The 17,596-nt window shown below is 50.0% G+C and overlaps 1 protein-coding gene across 1 annotated transcript in view; it reads left to right on the forward strand.

The window, feature by feature from the left end:
• The window catches only part of CLCN6 (chloride voltage-gated channel 6), a 35,366-nt gene extending 19,161 nt beyond the window's left edge, over positions 1–16,205 (forward strand). The window contains exons 18-24 of the mRNA XM_063145461.1: positions 1,357–1,463; positions 2,413–2,599; positions 3,397–3,554; positions 4,775–4,931; positions 6,120–6,227; positions 6,850–6,975; positions 9,779–16,205. Coding sequence (XP_063001531.1) covers positions 1,357–1,463; positions 2,413–2,599; positions 3,397–3,554; positions 4,775–4,931; positions 6,120–6,227; positions 6,850–6,975; positions 9,779–9,859 — 924 coding nt within the window. The 3' untranslated portion in view covers positions 9,860–16,205. The remainder of the gene's footprint in view (positions 1–1,356; positions 1,464–2,412; positions 2,600–3,396; positions 3,555–4,774; positions 4,932–6,119; positions 6,228–6,849; positions 6,976–9,778) is intronic.
• The last annotated feature ends 1,391 nt before the right edge of the window (positions 16,206–17,596 follow it).

The raw sequence follows: 17,596 nt of genomic DNA on the forward strand, positions 1-17,596 counted from the left end.
AGCCCTATATAGAGCGCATTGCAGAAGTCAAGCCTTGAGTTTACCAGCATATGCACGACTGTCTTTAGGTCTTCCGACTCCAGGAAGGGGCACAGCTGGTGTATCAGCCAAAGCTGATAGTAGGCACTCCTGGCCGTCGCATCTTTCTGGGCTGTCATTTGGAGCGACGGATCTAGAAGCACCCCCGAGCTGTGGACACAGTCTTTCAGGAGGAGTGAACCCCATCCAGAACCGGGAATTTGGAATTTAATCTTTAATTTGCAGCTAGGGAATTTGGAATTTTATTGTCTTGCTAAACCCAGTTTAGATAGGCCCACATGTATGACTTTACAGTCCTCTTTTCGCCGCTCCTGCTGCCACACCAAGCTTTATTTATTTATTTAAAACATTTATATCCCGCCCTATATCAATAAGATCTCAGGGCAGCGTACAGATAAAAGCATACAGTATATGTACCATATGTACCTGCCCGGACCTTAAGATCATCTACAGGGGCCCTTCTCCATGAGCCCCTGCCAAAGAAAGTGAGGCAGGTGGCTACTAGGAGGAGGGCTTTCTCCGCTGTGGCACCCCAATTGTGGAATGAGCTCCCCAGAGAGGTCCGTCTGGCGCCTACACTGTACTCCTTTCGTCGCCAGCTGAAGACCTTTTTATTCTCTCAGTATTTTAACACTTAATTTTAACTTAACTTTAAATCTTACTGTTTTAACTCTGTATTTTAATCTTATACCAATTTTGCTGCGTGGTTTTATCCTGGTTGTGCTTTTTTATATTGTATTTTGTATTTGTGCTTTTAACCTGTTGGTTGTTTTATTATGGTTTTAATTTTTTGTGAACCCCCCCAGAGAGCTTCGGCTATTGGCCGGTATAAAAATGTAATAAATAAATAAATTAAAATAAATAAAAACAGTAAATATACACAGCTAAAAACAACCATAAACCAAGTTAAAACAATATGTAATTTAAAAGCAGTAAAACTATTAAAACAGTTAAAACAATGTGCCATCTTAGTGAATTCAACCATGAAAAGCTTTGTTAAAAAGCCAAGCTTTGAAACGGCTTCCCCGTTCCTGCTATGTTAAAAGCAGCAACGCAGCTGCGCACCCGCCCCGATGGGAGCACGTTTAGTTTTGCATTTTAAACTCACTCAAATCGTAGCGTCTTCAGGGCTCTAGAAATCACAATGAGCTGGCTTCTGTGGCTCTGACCGCCTGCCGCTCTCCACGTGGTCGTTTGAGGGGCGCCCCCCCCCCTTGGCTATAGGTCCCCGGGCTTTGGCCCTGAAGTCCCAACCCTTGTGGCGCCACTGTTGGTATAGAAGCTTGTTGGAGCCACCTGCACCTTCCCCTTTTCCAGGTGGCCAAATGGACGGGCGATTTCTTCAACAAGGGCATCTACGACATCTACGTGAACTTGCGTGGGGTGCCGCTGCTGGAGTGGGAAACCAAGGCGGAAATGGACAAGTAAGGCTGCAAGCTTCATCCAATTTAGAATCCTAGAATGGTAGAGTTGGAAGGGGCCTACAAGGCCATCGAGTCCAGCCCCCTGCTCAATGCATGAATCCACCTTAAAGCATCCCTGACAGATGCTTGTCCAGCTGCCTCTTGAAGGCCTCTAGTGTGGGAGAGCCCACCACCTCCCTAGGTAACTTGTTCCATTGTCGTACTGCTCTACCAGTCAGGACATTTTTCCTGATGTTTTGTCGAACCGCTCTTACAGTCAGGAAGTTTTTCCTGCTGTCCAGCCGGAATTTGGCTTCCTGTCACTTGAGCCCATGGTTCCGTGTCCTGCACTCTGGGAGGATCGAGAAGAGTTCCTGGCCCTCCTCTGTGGGACAACCTTTCAGTCAGCTGGGTTTGATTGTAAAATGGGCCCCCTGCAACAGGAGGGGAGAACCTCAGATCCGCAAGCCGCATCCAGCCTGCTTGGGTTCTCCAGAAGTCCTCCTTGATGCTGAGGTTTACGAGCATCCAGGGCAGAGTGCACCGCCTCATTTCCCACTCGGCATTTCAGCTAGACGGGCTTTTTGCCCATCTAGCTGAATCATCACAAAATCATAGAATAGAGTTGGAAAGGGGGCCTATAAAGCCATCGAGTCCAAGCCCCTGGGAAGGGAAGGAGGGCTGGAAAGGCCTCAAGATACAGTGTAGCCCAACCTCTCCGATCTCCTACCCTCTCCGCTCACGGGAACACCTACTTTCCCACCTCTCAGACGTTGCTTTTGCGGCCTTGGAAAGGCAGCCAGTGTGGATCTCTCCAGGCCGGCTGTGAGGGGGTGAGGAGGTTGGATTCCTGGGTCCAAGGTCGGAGCGCTGTCTCTGACCGGTTCCAGGAACCCGAATATCCACCCTCCCCCTCTGTCTCGGGGCTAGAGAATTGCCCCCTCCACCCGTTTCTTCCCTTACGTCCCAGGCTGAGGGCCAGCGACATCATGGAGCCCAACCTGATGTACGTCTACCCGCACACCCGGATCCAGTCCCTGGTGAGCATTCTGCGCACAACGGTCCATCACGCCTTCCCGGTGGTGACCGAAAACCGGGCCTACGAGAAGGAGTTCATGAAGTGGGACCAGCTGATCAGCAATAACATTAAATTCAAGGTGAGGTCGGACGCCAGTTACTCACCCGGAATCAGGGGTTTATTTGTCACAGGGGCCAAAAAATGTCTTAACTCCCCCTTTACTTGGAGCATTTTTTAATATGGCACCTGCAAATGAACTGAGTGCTTTACAAAGAAACAATATGCAACATCAGGCCTCTGTCCCCAAGTGGCTTACAATCTCACTATCATAGAATCATAGAGTTGGAAGGGGCCTCTAAGGCCAGCGAGTCCAACCCCCTGCTCGGTGCAGGAATCCACCTTATAAAGCATCTGTGACAGATGGTTGTCCAGCTGCCTCTTGAAGGCCTCTAGTGTGGTAGAGCCCACGTCCTCCCTAGGTCATGGGTTCCATTGTCATGCCACGCTAACAGCCAGAATGTTTTTCCTGCTGTCCAGCCGGAATCAGACTTCCTTTAACTTGAGCCCGTTATTCCGTGTCCTGCACTCTGGGAGGATCAAGAAGAGATCCTGTTCCTCCTCTGTGTGACAACCTTTTAAGTATTTGAAGAGTGCTATCATGTCTCCTCCACGGTCTTTTCTTCTCCACGCTAAACATGCCCAGTTCTTTACAGTTGTACATAATTTCAATTTCTAATCCACCCAATAGCTAACGATATTGTTGCATCGAAGATACTAAAAACCTGCGGACAGATCCAGGATCTGCTTTCCGCGAGAAGAAGGGCTCCGTTCACAGAAGTTCGTGCTGCAGATCAGCTGGGTCTCCTGACACTTCAGAGGAGATGTGGGATGCTGGTTCCTTGACCTAAATTGAGTCTTCCCTTCCCGCCCTCCCAGAAATCTAGCATCCTCACCCGAGCCAGCGAACAGCGCAAACGCAGCCAGTCCATGAAATCCTATCCATCCAGCGAATTGCGCAATATGTGTGATGACCACATCGCGACCGAAGAGCCGTCGGAGACGGAGGACATGCTGCAGCAAATGCTGGAACGGAGGTGAGCTCTTGAGTGTGTGCCCGCGCCCGCCTAACGAGGGTGCAAACTCTTTTTGCTTGGTCATCTGGCTAGCTTGGGGCCTGTTGTGTCTAGCCCTGCTCCCCCTGGGTTGGAAGAAGGTGTTTCAGGTGATCAATCAGACTCTGAAATAGAGGAGTCGGCGCCAGACACAGGCCACCCTGTACCAGTGGAGGAGGAAGCTCTCACGGGCTCTTCACCAGCTGAGAATGAACCCTCTCCAGAGCTTATCTCCTCAAGGGCAAACAATACACAGTCAGTGGGAAGCCATTATTCTTCTGAGGGGGAGAAGTTAGCCGATCCTAGAGTACGCCACCAACTAAAATGGGCAGAGCTAAAGGAAGGCGAGAGAAAGTCAGCCTGGCTGGTGTCCCGGCAGAAGCTGCCTCAGAACTAGTCTCTCTGAAGTTAACGCGTCTTGGGAAAGGGCTTTCCATTCTTCTTGAAAGGACAACGGTCTCATTTAGTTTGCATAGTTTTGCCTAGGGGTAAGTTCCGAGAGGTTGGACTCTCTTCAGGTGGGAAGAGATGTTTATTGCTTGAATAGAGCTTTGTGGATTATTTAGCAGGCCTCGTTATTGTCTTCCAACACTCATTTGCCAGAAGCCAAATGGGTGAGGCTCAAAGAACGGTATCTTGACCCACGAATCTTTGCATGAGGCAGAGACTCTTAAAACATAAAACCACTCTTTTGAACCCAATTTAAGATGGTGCTGGAGGGCAGCTGTTTGCTCTGAGCATGTCAGCCTCCTAATGAAAAAATCTTAAGAAACAAACTAAAAATCAGGGGGCAGGGAGCATGGCACACGGCAAGAGGGTCCATGTTGGAAACCTCAGGCCGGCATGTTGAGCTCAAAGGGAACGAAAGAACATCAGAAGTGCCCTGATGCTGGATCAGACCCAGGGTCCATCTGGTCCAGCACTCTGTTCACACAGGGGCCAACCAGCTGTTGACTAGGGACCCACAAGTAGGATATGGTGCAACAGCACCCTCCCACCCATGTTCCCCAGCAACGAATGCACACAGGCTTACTGCCTCGGATACCGGAGGTAGCACACAACCATCAGGGCTAGTAGCCGTGGACAGCCTTCTCCTCCAGGAATTTATCCAGGGACTGTTGGAGTCCGCCCAAAGTTCGTACCTGCCCTTTCCTCTCCAGAACAGCCCCCTCGATTAACGCCAGTTGTTCGATCTCTTCCAGATATACCCCATACCCGAACCTTTACCCGGACCAATCCCCCAGCGAAGAGTGGACCATGGAGGAACGCTTCCGTCCCCTCACCTTTCACGGCCTGATCCTGCGCTCGCAGCTGGTCACCTTGCTCGTGCGAGGCGTCTGTTACGCGGAGAACCAGTCGGTGAGTTGGGAGGGGTGGGTCACTCGGACCCGTCAATGGCTTAAGTCTCTGCTGCTGTTGTCTGGCCGTGGTCTGGAGGGACAACTGGGTGGCCAGAAGTTCTTGATTCTCTGGGCAGCCACGAGAAAAGGAAGTTGGATGGATTTGCTGTTCCTGTCTGTTTGAGTCTTGCGAGAAGGAGAAAGATGCCCATTTATTTAGCACTATTTTCTTTAACTTTCATTTAAAATATTTCTCGGCTGCCTGCCAGAGCAGGAGGCATCATACAACAATAAAACGCACAACCAACGCAGCCTTAAAAACGATAAAAGCACAGTAAAAACCGCACCAGTGTCAAACATTCATTGATGAATGGCTTCCATAAATAAATCTCTTAAGAGGACAAGATGATCTCCCTGGAAACATCTGTTGGGAAAAGTCTGCTTTTACTGGGCGCTGAGAACCCAGGAAAATTGGCACCTAATTTCTAGTGGTGGGGAGTTCCAGAGGGTTGATGCTATGACCCCAAAAGCCCTATTTCAAGCCACGAAGGACCAAGGTCCTGATGGCTGTGTGATACCTCCAGTATCAGAAGCAGTATGCCTATGTGCAGCAGTTGCTGGGGAACATGGGTGGGAGGGTGCTGTTGCACCATGGCCTCTATGGGTTTCCTGCAGGCAGTTGCTTGGCCAATGTTTGAACAGAATGCTGGACTAGATGGGCCATTGGTCCAATCCAGCACAGCCGCTCTTACCTTCAAACCTCTGAAAATTTGGGTCCCACCAGGAGGGTATATCTCCTGATGAGTGCAGTAACTGAGCCCTTAACTGTTTTTAACCTTTGTAAACCACCCAGAGCGCTTCGGCTATGGGGCGGTATATAAATGTAATAAATAAATAACTCTCCTGGTGCCTGAATAAATGTATTCTTTTTCCACGTTGGGAATATCCCCTGGGAGGATTCATACACCTCTCTTGCTTTAGACGAGACCTGGACGTGTTGGAGGCCTCCTCACCTGATTGGAAACTGTCGTTCTAGTCCCAGAAGAAGGGGGAATCTTTCTCCATAAAACCTGCCCTCTGAAATCCCCAGGTTTAGGACCCAAATTTCCTTTTCTTCCCACTGCTTTTTTGACCGTCTTGAGCGGTTCAACGTGTCCTAGGAGATGACGTGCGTTTACCCAACCGAGCGTCCTTTCCTTCCTCGCAGAGTGCCAACCAGCCCCGTCTCTCGTATGCAGAGATGGCGGAAGATTACCCTCGCTACCCGGACATCCACGACTTGGACCTCACCTTACTGAACCCCAGGATGATAGTGGTAAGGGTGCGTTCTCACATCTCTGCTTGCGTGCCGGCCTTGCTTCGTATGGAAGGTGACCCTTGTCCGTCGCTGAGTGGTTTTAGATGCTTCTTTTCTGCGCCTTCCCCAGGACTGCAGTGTGTGTGTGTGTGTGTGTGTGAGAGAGAGAGAGAGAGAGAGATAGGGCAAACCAGGTAGATCTCACCTGCCTTTTACTGAGCCTTCTAGTAACCATAATTCATTAGGGGGCTGAATGATCCCCTCCCCACACAGCCTTCCGTGGGGTTCTTGTGCAGAGGACACAGGGCAGGCAAAAGCTTCAGTCCCATTGGGAAGGGCAGCATCACACAGGAGAATCCTCTTGTTATCTCCAATGACCGATTGGAGATAACAAAGACATTCCTCTCCTCTTGCCAAGCTCTGACCCCGGTAGCCTTCAGGCCAGGAGGAAGAGCTTGGGGACGAAAAGGGCTCCAGTGTTCTCGCCTGCTTCAATACGATCAAAAACCTTTCCTGGGTCATTGCAGCCCAGAAGATGTTGATGTGTATGAAGTGCATCAGTACTCATTGTGCGTTGTGCACGTAAATGCTACGCAGGTCGTTAACCGCATTGAATTGCATCCTGTGCATCTTTTGACAGGACGTCACGCCCTACATGAATCCATCCCCTTTCACCGTCTCGCCCAACACCCACGTCTCACAAGTCTTCAACCTCTTCCGGACCATGGGGCTCAGGCATTTGCCGGTGGTGAACGCCGTTGGTGAGGTAAGTGTGTCAACACTCCCTTTAGGGAGAATTTTATGGTGGTGATTTGGAGCCCTGTATACTCTTGTGTTTTAAGATCACCTTCGTTGTTGTGCTGCCAAGATCGTTAAGCTCAGCGGGAACTAGAGATAGGGACTTCTTAGGAATGGCCCCTGTCTTATGGAAGTGGTTCCCAAGACACACATTGCTGGCCCTCTTCTGGCTGCCTTCAGCAGGTTTTTAAAATCTCCCCTGTTCTCCCTGGCTTTTAATCGTAACTTTTGGGGGGCAGGGGGCAGTTGGTGTTGATGGATACTTTGACATGATATTTGATTGAAAACTATTCTGTTTATTTTGAAAACGCATTTAATCATCTTTGCATTGTTTGTGCTGCAAGCTGTTTTGGGAAGACTACTGTCTTGAAAAGCAGCTAAGAAATAGATTATCATAGAACAGTAGAGTTGGAAGGGGCCTATGAGGCCATCGAGTCCAACCCCCTGCTCAATGCAGGAATCCACCCTACAGCATACCTGACAGATGCTTGTCCAGCTGCCTCTTGAAGGCCTCTAGTGTGGGAGAGCCCACCACCTCCCTAGGTCCTTGGTTCCACTGTCGTACTGCTCTAACAGTCAGGAAGTTTTTCCTGATGTCCAGCCGGAATCCGGCTTCCTGTCACTTGAGCCCGTTATTCCGTGTCCTGCACCCTGGGAGGATCGAGAAGAGATCCTGGCCCTCCTCTGTGTGACAACCTTTCAAGTATTTGAAGAGTGCTCTCATGTCTCCCCTCAATCTTCTCTTCTCCAGGCTAAATAATCCCATGTTTTTGGACTTCAACTGTTCCACCACACCCTTTGATTAAATTCGGGCCAGGGTTAAAATCACTGCTAAGAGGCCTAGGTGTTGCTAAACAGAGCCCTGAGCTAAATTTGCCTACTTAAATATCCGCCACTAGATGTCACTGGACTTCAGCAAAAACTCCTAAAGTGAAGGAACTAGGAGACGTTTGAAGATTTCCTTAACAAATTATGCAAACATCTCTCGTTTGCAGCCCAAAATGCAAGCAGGACAACATCTCCGAAAATGTTCCCAGTTCCCCAAACTTGTAGTCGCTATCGACATTTTTAAAAAAACACGTGCATTTTAAAAAGTGCAGCATTTGTTAAAATGTGCATGTAATGTTTTACTCATATGCACATTGTATAAATAAACACACCTTGGCTTTGAACAGCCAGGATTTCCAGGTGTTTTGAAGCTTGAGTGAGCGTAGAAAGCCTGTAACGCAACACATTAAATCAGACTTTTTTTTTTTGTATTACTGAATTTCTATGCTAGCAAAACACCCACATAAGGAAGCTTACAGTCAGTCTGTCCACGGTGATGACACACAATGATTTGATGTGAACCACTGGCGTGTAGTGGTGGAATGGGGTTTGGAAGATCTGGGTTCTAGTCCCCACTCAGCCATGAACCTACCTATACTCTACTCTCATCATCTAAGGGCGTCCTCCAGGTGCTTACTCCGAGGGAGGCTTGGAAGCTGGCAACAAGGGACAGGGCCTTCTCAGTGGTGGCTCCCCAATTGTGGAATAAACTCCCCGGTGAGGCCCGCCTGGCACCAACATTTATTCATGCCAGGCTAAGACATTCTTCTACTCTCCGGCGTTTGACAGCATATGGTTGCCTAGCTCTGGTGCTGTTGAAAATAGTTAAAATCTTTAATAATACTTGTCCGTATGCAAAATGCTCAACATTTTGGATTAGTTGTAATCCTTCCTCAGGAGCTACAGTATACAGTTTAAAATATATTTAAAAAAACAAACAGACAAGGAGCATAACGCCTTTATCAAGTCAAACTTTTAAACAGAGGTTTGTTGCTTATATAATCAAGATTTGGGGGGAAAAAATGGAATTTGCGGCAAATGGTTTTTGTTTTGGTATTAAACTTTATCTACAGTTTATCTACCTTTTAATCAAGTCATGGGAGATTGTTTGGATAGGGGTGTGCGTGTGTGTGTGTTTGCTCTGTTTATGGTTGTCGTTAAACCGTTTTTATATTATGCACAACGCTGTATTTTTAAGGGTTTCCGTCTTGGTAAACCGCCCAGAGAGCTGATAATAGAGATGTCACCAGTGAAATAAACCTCATGAGACTTTGGGGCAGTCACTGATCCTCGGCCTAACCTACCTCTCAGGGTTGCTGTGAGGATAAAATAGAGTCGAGGAGGATTAACGACGCGATCTGAGTGTAATAATAATTAAAAAGGAAATGAATCTCCCATATTCCAAAGCAGGGGGGAAAAACCCAGTTGCCTGATAGCCAGAGCAGAGGTGTGTGTGTGCTGACTTTATGCCCTGCATGTGCGCTTCCCGGTAAATAATAACAATTTTATTTCTTACCCGCCTCTCCATCTTGATCGAGGCCGGGAACAACAGTAATACATAAAATCCTGATTAAAAACATAGTATACGTTGTTCAAACTTCCTAAAAAAACATCCTAAAAGCATCCTAAAATTCCACTGGACAGGCCTGCCGGAAGAGATCAGTCTCTATAGCTTCCTTAAATGCTGAAAGAGTGTGAAGTTGACGAATCTCCTCCGGCAGGCCGTTCCACAGTCTGGGAGCAGCAGAAGAGAAGGTCCTCTGGGTAATACCCGTCAGCCTAATCTTGGCTGGCTGAAGTCAACCCTTCCCAGAGGACCGGATTGTGCAGGAGAAGGCGATCCCGCAGGTAGCCTGGACCCAAACCAGATTCTGGATTAAGTTGCCTCTGATCCGTTACGTTGACGCTGCTGTCGCCGTCTTCTCTCCTCCTGTTTCTTCCAGATCGTCGGCATCATCACCCGGCACAACCTGACCCACGAGTTCCTGCAGGCCAGGCTGCGGCAACACTACCAGACCAACTGACCTCTTCCGCCGCCTCTCCGTCCCTTCCCAACTTCTGAGCCACCGCTTCGGTTTCCGCTTGGCCCGTGGGGCCGGCTTTGTGCACTTTAAAAAAAAGAAAGGACCAACCGGTTTTTCTCATGGGAGCCCCCCCCCCCCAAAAAAACCCTCTGGGGCCAGGAAACGAGCGAGGAGCCGTGATTTTCACACCCGCTGGCTGTTTTCAGGGGTCCACTCCCTGCTTTTTACGACAGTTGTTCGTCCCTCTTCCCAACTGGCTTTCGATTATAGTCCCACCATTTCACGGCCCTGCCGACGCATTTGAGAAGAAACTCAGCCGTATTCCAGATGGAAGGAGCGCTCTTTCTTGGTTCTCTCCCTGACTTCCTTCCGCGTATCTTGCCTTACCATAAACCGGTCTCAAGGGCTGGCCCCGTTTCCCGCTAATTCCAAACGTCGCCAAGCATTCCTCCGATTCACATTTCCCTTCTTTGGTAAGGCTGAGAAAGAAGCGCACCGTTTTTTTCCCCTTTGGGAGGGAATCCCTGCGCTTCACATTAATTTATTTCCCCCCCTTCCCCCTTCCGCTCTTGAACTCCGGTTTCGAAAAAGGCCTTGGGGCCCTCAATGCCGAAAGATCTCTGCTCGAGAGGAATTCGGATCGAGGGCTTGGTCCCTGTGGCCTTCCGGGATTATCAGCGGCAAAAAAAGTTGCATGTGCGAGAAAGTGAACAATCATTGAACATTATGTGTGTGTGTGTGTAGAAGATGATGAAGTAATAGTGTTCTGGAGAATCGCCTTATATGGATTTAGGGAGTTAGGGTTCATACATATCATTTTCCCACCAGTTTTATGTTGACCACTGGATGTTTGGAATTGATTCGAACAGGTTTGTCCAGAGGGAATGAATGCACGCAGATTTCTCTCACTATCTAGCGATGGTCAAGCGTTTAGAGGTGAATCTCGCTTTCCCCTGGGGGAGTGGCTTGGCGGTCCCCATCCTGTTGTGGTCCTTTGAATGGAAAAAGTTTCTCCACTACGGACCTTCTGGTGTCCCCTTCCTTTGTCCGCCCTTTGCCCGAGGCCGGCTGGTCACAGCATACAGCCGATGCTCTGTGCAGAATTAAGCTTGATCGCTTTTAAAGAATATTTTGGGTGGCCTGCAGCGGGGCGTTAAAAACGTCACCTTTCATGGCAACGTCCCGCTGTTGGCAACCAGCAGCCGTTCCTGCCTCGAGTTTAGCAGTTGCACGGATTGGGCCTTTGATTTCTCGGCGTGGAGCAAAATAGAAGCTTGCAGCCAGGTGTGTCCTTTCTCCCGAAATCTACCTGCATGCTTTCTCCCCACCTCTCTAACTTTTTAAGTGTGCTCTTGCTGCCTTCCTCTTCCTCTTTCTGCACAGGACAGCTGGATCTTCTGATCTGACATGGCTGTTCCTTCCGCCGGCGGTAACGAGAATCCCCTGCACAACCGTTGGGAGTCCTGCTCTGAGCAAGACACGCCCAGTCAGGGCCTTTTCCCTTAACCGTTCCCAGGCGCTCACTCAGAAGTGCACGAAGGAATTACCCTTCTCCCTGTATGTCTCCCTGTCCTTGCATAACCCCTCTGACTCCTTTTGCCTTGAAACCGCGTACCTGTTGCCGGTTCGGCCGCTATCCTTTGACACTCAAACCCTGAACTCCAGTTTTCATAGAAAGCCTTTAACTAGAACCAATCTCGCCAGAGGGGGGGAATCGTTTAGCAGTTGCGATGGGGTACCCAGGCAGAACTGGAATAATTCCGGGCCTGGGGAGGGAGGGGGCCGCCCGCAGAGACTCGGAGCTTTCTCATAATAATCACCAGCTCCCCTCTGAAGGCTCAAGCCGGCTGCAGCCGGTCTGGTGTTTCTAACAAGACCCATCCTGGCAATATTCCGGCAGGCTCCTGCGGTCGTAGGTTTTGGCCTTCGCATAAATCGCTCCCCGGGGAAGTCAGGCCCGTGCTTACGAAGGGCATGAACTGTAATGCTGATGGGCTTGATAAAGCACAGCACAGGATTTGCGTTTTCTCAATTAGGGGATGCATTCCAGGAAAGGGTCCTTGCAGGGTCCTCTCCTCCGCTTTCTCTAGCAGGCTGCCTTTCAACCTATCCTGTGCTACAGACAGCAGCTGTGGCGTCCAGGAATTGATCCCCCCCCATGTCCTATAATCCTGATCTTATTGATTCTAAGACCTTACAGTCAGTTTTCCCCTTATTTCGACTGTCTTGTCCCATAGAAACCAACGAGTCTTGCTTGACCCAGCCGAGGGTTGGTTCAGACATGCGCTCCGGTCTTCCTAATACCGTGACGTCCGAATCACCAGCGCCCAGATCTCGCCTGCGCTCGGGGCGGGGGGCGCGTGTGGGTCGTGGGTGTGGCAGAAGGCACGACGCACATCGGTTTGGTCGTGACGTTCCAAGCGAGGCAACGGGGGGGAAGGGGATTCTCCGTAGGCGGAAGCAAAATCTAGGGCTGACAGGATCTCATTTAGGACAAATGGGTCGAGAACCCCCCCCCCCATTCACGATGAATCCAATGCGTGGGCACAGAGGAGGGGGGACGACGACGACAGCCCCGCTTTTCAAATGGAGCCCCTACCCAAAAGGAGGCAGAGAAAACATTGACGATCTCAGCGGCTCACACCGTTTCGGTTGTAGTGTGAACTTCGGCTTTTGTGTTTTCTAATAACACTTCGCTTAGACTTTTTTCCCCTAAGGGTGGGGGAGACAGGAATGGAAAAAGGCGGGCAGTTCTGAATTCTGGTTTCATCTACTTGAGGCAGGAATGCTTTGCTCACCTCCCTGATACTGTGATGCTGTTGTTTTTCGAAAGTTGAGCTTCCTCCTTTCCCCCTCCCCCTTCCTTCCTTCCTTCCTCTCTTTATCAGGTTGCAGCTATTTCTTTGCCTGCTCTTACCCCCCCCCCTTTAAAAAAATAGGGAGGGGGCAGCCCTTCCAGAGGTATCGACGGCCTCAAACCTCCTTGAAGCCTGGCTGTTTCTGGTTGCAGCAGGTCCTGTCTTGGCCTGGCTTGATCACTTTGACAGCTGTCTTTCTCGAGGCCGGCTGGTGCATTCAGACCAGAACTCTGTCTCTTCTCTCCCCTCTTAATCCGCCCATTTTCCTGCCATCAGCACTCTCCTGTTCTGGCACCTTGTTGAAAGTGGCTGAGAGGTCTTGAAATGTGGACCCCTGGTTAATGCTGTAGATTTCCAGATTTCTGCACTGAAGGAGCGTAATTGGGGTGTCATCCACATTTTGTGTAAGCGCCTTGTGTTTGCACGGCACAATAACCCACCGTGGCTTAATTTAGCTGTGGGCGCTGTCACAAGAACCTGGTTTAAGCGTGGCTTGCTTTGTCGGACGAACTCAGGTGGCCCGGCTCGTTGGCGTGAACAGCAGCCTTCCAAGACGCCTGAGCTGTTGCTGGATTGCTGTCTGCTTCCAGCAAGCCACGCTGTACAGGTTCACACAACACGACAAACCATGGTTAAGTCAGGTGCCACGGAAAAATAATGGCCGCTTGTACCCCCGTGGCTAAATTAAGCCATGGCGGGCTGTCATGAAATGCGAACCAGGGTTCTTCGACTCCTTGTGTCTGTGTTGCCATTCTATGTCTCCATGTGTGTGTGTGTCCCTGTCTGTCTGTCTGTCTCTCTCTCTCTCTCTCTTTCTCTGTGCCTGTCTCTGTCTCTCTGTGTGTATGTGTCTGCCTGTCTTTCTCTCTGTGTGTGTACCTGTCTCCCTCCCTCCCTCCCTCTCTCTGTGTGCCTGTCTCTGTCTCTCTCTGTGCCTGTCTCTGTGTGTATGTGTCTGCCTGTCTTTCTCTCTCTCTGTGTACCTGTCTCCCTCCCTCCCCCCTCCCTCTCTCTCTGTGTGCCTGTCTCTGTCTTTCTCTGTGCCTGTTTCTCTGTGTGTGTGTCTGCCTGTGTCTCTCTCTCTCTGTGCCTGTCTCTCTCTCTGTGCCTGTCTCTGTTTGCGCATTTGTGTCTGAGAGGGGTTTGAACCCGAAGAGGAGGCTTCTGCTCTCTCCCCAGCATTCCAGCACCTTGCCATGGAACGACAACTTTTGCCACCTGACACGTCCAGATGAGCCGGCTTGTTTCTGCACATCCCTCAGCAGTGGGCGGGAAAGCGTCGCAGACCGGTTTCCGCCGTCTTGTAAGGTGCTGAACCAAATGAAGGGGCATCTCCTTTCCCTGCTGCCCTTCCTCTCCAGAGCTGTAGGGAAGCAACATTTATTTATTTTTGCCTTGAGCCAATTTGAAGGCCCAGGTTTCGTGTGTGTCGTCCCCCCTCCCCCCCGTGCCACCCAGCTCAAATAGTTCCACTTTATTAAAACACGAAGAAGGGCTGTCACCAGGTGTCAATTGTGTTGACAAAGCTGTCGCTGTGCCGTGCGCGATCTTCCTCCTTCCCCTTCACAATGACAAACTCCTTCCTTGCTCAAACCGACCTGGGGCTTGTTAAGAGGAGGCAGCTGACACGGCACTTAGTCGCTGCGCCCGTGCGATGTTATTTATTTTATTTTATTTTATTTTGTCTGGGGGTGTGGGGGGGAAACGACGACTCTCTAGCTGTAAGCTAGCTGGTCCTCATTAGCGTGACTCAAATCTCCTTCCCCTGCCTTGACAGTTCCTGCAGAGGCGACTGAGTTTTTTCTTTTAGAAGGACTGCATCTTGCAATGCTTTGATTGGGTGCTCTGTGTGTGTGTGTTACCTCTGGGGTTTTAAAATTCCCGACACCGTGACAGTTGCAGCGTACAGCGACCGATCTTCGAAGCTGACACTTGGGGAAAGGACTTTGAATCGATCACACCTTGCTTTCCTCTGATAAGACACTTGCCTTCATTACCTTTTCCCTCCTGGAGGGCCATCCTGAACTTCTTTTTATGTTTTAGGACCATCGATGTCTGTGTGTAAGAGATTAGCGAGAGGCCCGATGGATTTTATCTGCCACAAGTTCCGTGCGCTCCAGATGGCGCTGGGTTTTGGAAACTGTGCCTCTCTTGGTGTTGCTGGACTCCAACTCCCATTGTCCGCAGTGGTCAGGGCTTACAGGGATTGCAGTCCACCAGAAACTCAAGGTTCTTAATCGCTGCTGTAGAGCAGGGGGTGGGCAGATCTCCAGATGTTTTGGAGTTCAAAGCTGAGCGTTCCTGATTATCATCCATGATGGTGGGGACTTCTGGAGGTTGAAGCCCTCAACGTCTGGAGACGGGCCTTCTGCCAAACCCTGCTTGTGGGATGCGGCATTCTGGCTCCTGGTGCAACCTGCCCCTTGTGTGAACAGCCTCGCCTTTTAAGCGTGCAAAGGCCAACCTGCACACTTGGCGTTCCACCCACCCACACCCATGCCTCTTATCCCAAACCTAGCACCAGAAAGCTCCTGTTTTTCTGCAACGTGTATCTCCAAGAATTTGTAATCCCGCTGGTGGTTCTCTTTCTAAAAACGGGCAGTGACGGACCTTCTCAACCGCTTCGTTTTGCGGAGTTTAAAACAAGCGCTCAGAGCCTGGGGAAGGGTTCACTTGGAATGCAGCGCTGATCTCTCACGTTGCGAGATATTAAACTTCTCGAGGCCCGTGTCCCTCTGTCCACAGCGGTGGGACCTTCTGCCAATCCTCGTTCCCCTCTTGACTCAACCCATTTCCTTGTTTTTTCCCCATTTCTGCAAAGTGGTCGTCCCGGCCTGCTCCAGGTGAAGGCAGTTTGACCAGAGCGCTCGGTGCTAGCTTGAGATTCGAATGGGCGGCATACGCACTACATTCCCGCATCAGTATTCAATGAAGCCTTGGGGAACATGGGAAGGGTGTTCCTGAGATGCCGACTCTCTTCTCTTACGCAGTGTTAACGTGTGATACGATGCTATAATATGGGAACCCGTGTCCCTCCAAATTGTTATACTCCAACTCCCATCGGCCTGACATTTGGCCATGGTGACTGGGCTGATGGGAATTGTAGTCCAACATCATCTGGAGCTGTCATGGGTTCTGTGTCTAGATCCCTGTCTCTCCCTCCACAACACCATTTATTCCCATTAACCACTGGAACTTTTCTTCATTCAAGGCACAATCCTATGCCTGTTTGGATGGAAAAAAGTCCTGCAACTCCCAGGAAAGCCAGACTTCTTTCTGTCTTAACGTGCATGGGGTCGTGCCCTTTATCTCTCTAATCTCCCCCCCCCCAAAAAAAAATCTGGATTGCACTTTCTGCTGTTCCCAGATCATGGAAAGTAACTCTGCTGTGTCTATCATTTTTTATTTTTAAAATCCCGTGTTGATAATGGTTTTTATTTGTATTCGAGCCCCTTGCGTTGGTATGGCCACGATCGTCCTCTTTAAAATAAATAAATTCCTCCCGTGTGTCTCGGTGGACTTCTTTCGTCCGTTGCGTTTTTGCGATGTCTCCTTCTTTCCTCCCTTTCTCAGGACTTCCCAACATTGGGGGTCTCATGAGGTTGTTTCATCACCCTCTAAGGCAGCCTTTCTCAACCTGGGGCGCTCCAGAGCTGGCTGGGGCATTCTGGGAGTTGTAGTCCAACACATCTGGAGCACCCCAGGTTGAGAAAGGCTGCTCTAAGGGCCCCACTCCCGCATTGGGCCTCTCTTCTCACTGCCATGGTCTCCAGCTGCTCTTCATCCTCCTCCTCTTCCTCATCATGGCTCCCACTTGGTGGCTTGATGGGCAGAGAGCCGGGGGGCAAGGAGACCGTGGCCTCTCCTGCACCTGACCTTCACCAGTGGTGCCTGCTGGGATTTGGGCCCTGAGCTGATGCCCAAACACGCCCGCCTTGTCCCTGATCTTACCAGCCACATTTTGGAGACCTTAGAATCATAGAATAGTAGAGTTGGAAGGGGCTTGCAAGGCCATCGAGTCCAACCCCCTGCTCAATGCCTCTGTTGGGAGACACCCCAGAAGGTGGGTTGTTTGTGGTCTTCAAACCCTGACATCTCCCATTGGGGGGATGGTGGTTTAAAGGGGAAGGATATTCAGGATCCTGATATAGAATCTCTTTCATTGGGAGCATTCTGGAGTAAGTTCCATGCACTGGGAGCCAGAATTGAGTTCTGTCTCTGTCCCTGGTGCTGAATCTTTATTAGACTCCTGATGCAGGCAAAGGATTGGGCATTGCAGCAAAAAGGAGTACTATTTATGACCGGAGGGAACTTTATTCATTTACTCTTGCCTTTTACATTTATGTTACATTGGGAAAAATAGCAGCTCTCTCTCCCCACCCCATTCCGAGAGATCCCAGCGGGAGAGATGCAAAAAGGAGTACTATTTATGACAGGAGGGAACTTTATTCATTTATTCTTGCCTTTTACTTTCATGTTACATCGGGGAAAATAGCAGCTCTCTCTCCCCACCCTGAGAGATCCCAGCACCCTGAAGTTCTTTTTATCCTCACGATGACCGTGTGAGGTAGCCGAGCTGGGAAACGGAAGTGAATCCTCCACATGCCCAGGAGGTTGTGTTTTCATCTTCAGCCGAAGAGTCTATCAGTAAGGGTCTTTAAAGGGATCAGGGGGTTTCAGAGAAAGGCTTGGGGGTTACTCGTTGGAGACGGAGATCGTTGCTAATTTCAGGTGCCGCTTCAGTTCTACAAACGGCTGTAGAACAAATGCGATGTGTTACAATGAAGAGTTCTCAGTGCTACATTCAAGGAGTCTATTGCGTAGGGGTGGTTGTGGAGGGGGGCGGTTTGGGATTGAAAGCAGGGTTTGGGGACCGTGT

This window comes from Elgaria multicarinata, chromosome 20 (genome assembly GCF_023053635.1).
Source record: "Elgaria multicarinata webbii isolate HBS135686 ecotype San Diego chromosome 20, rElgMul1.1.pri, whole genome shotgun sequence".
In the NCBI taxonomy this organism is placed as follows: domain Eukaryota; kingdom Metazoa; phylum Chordata; class Lepidosauria; order Squamata; family Anguidae; genus Elgaria; species Elgaria multicarinata.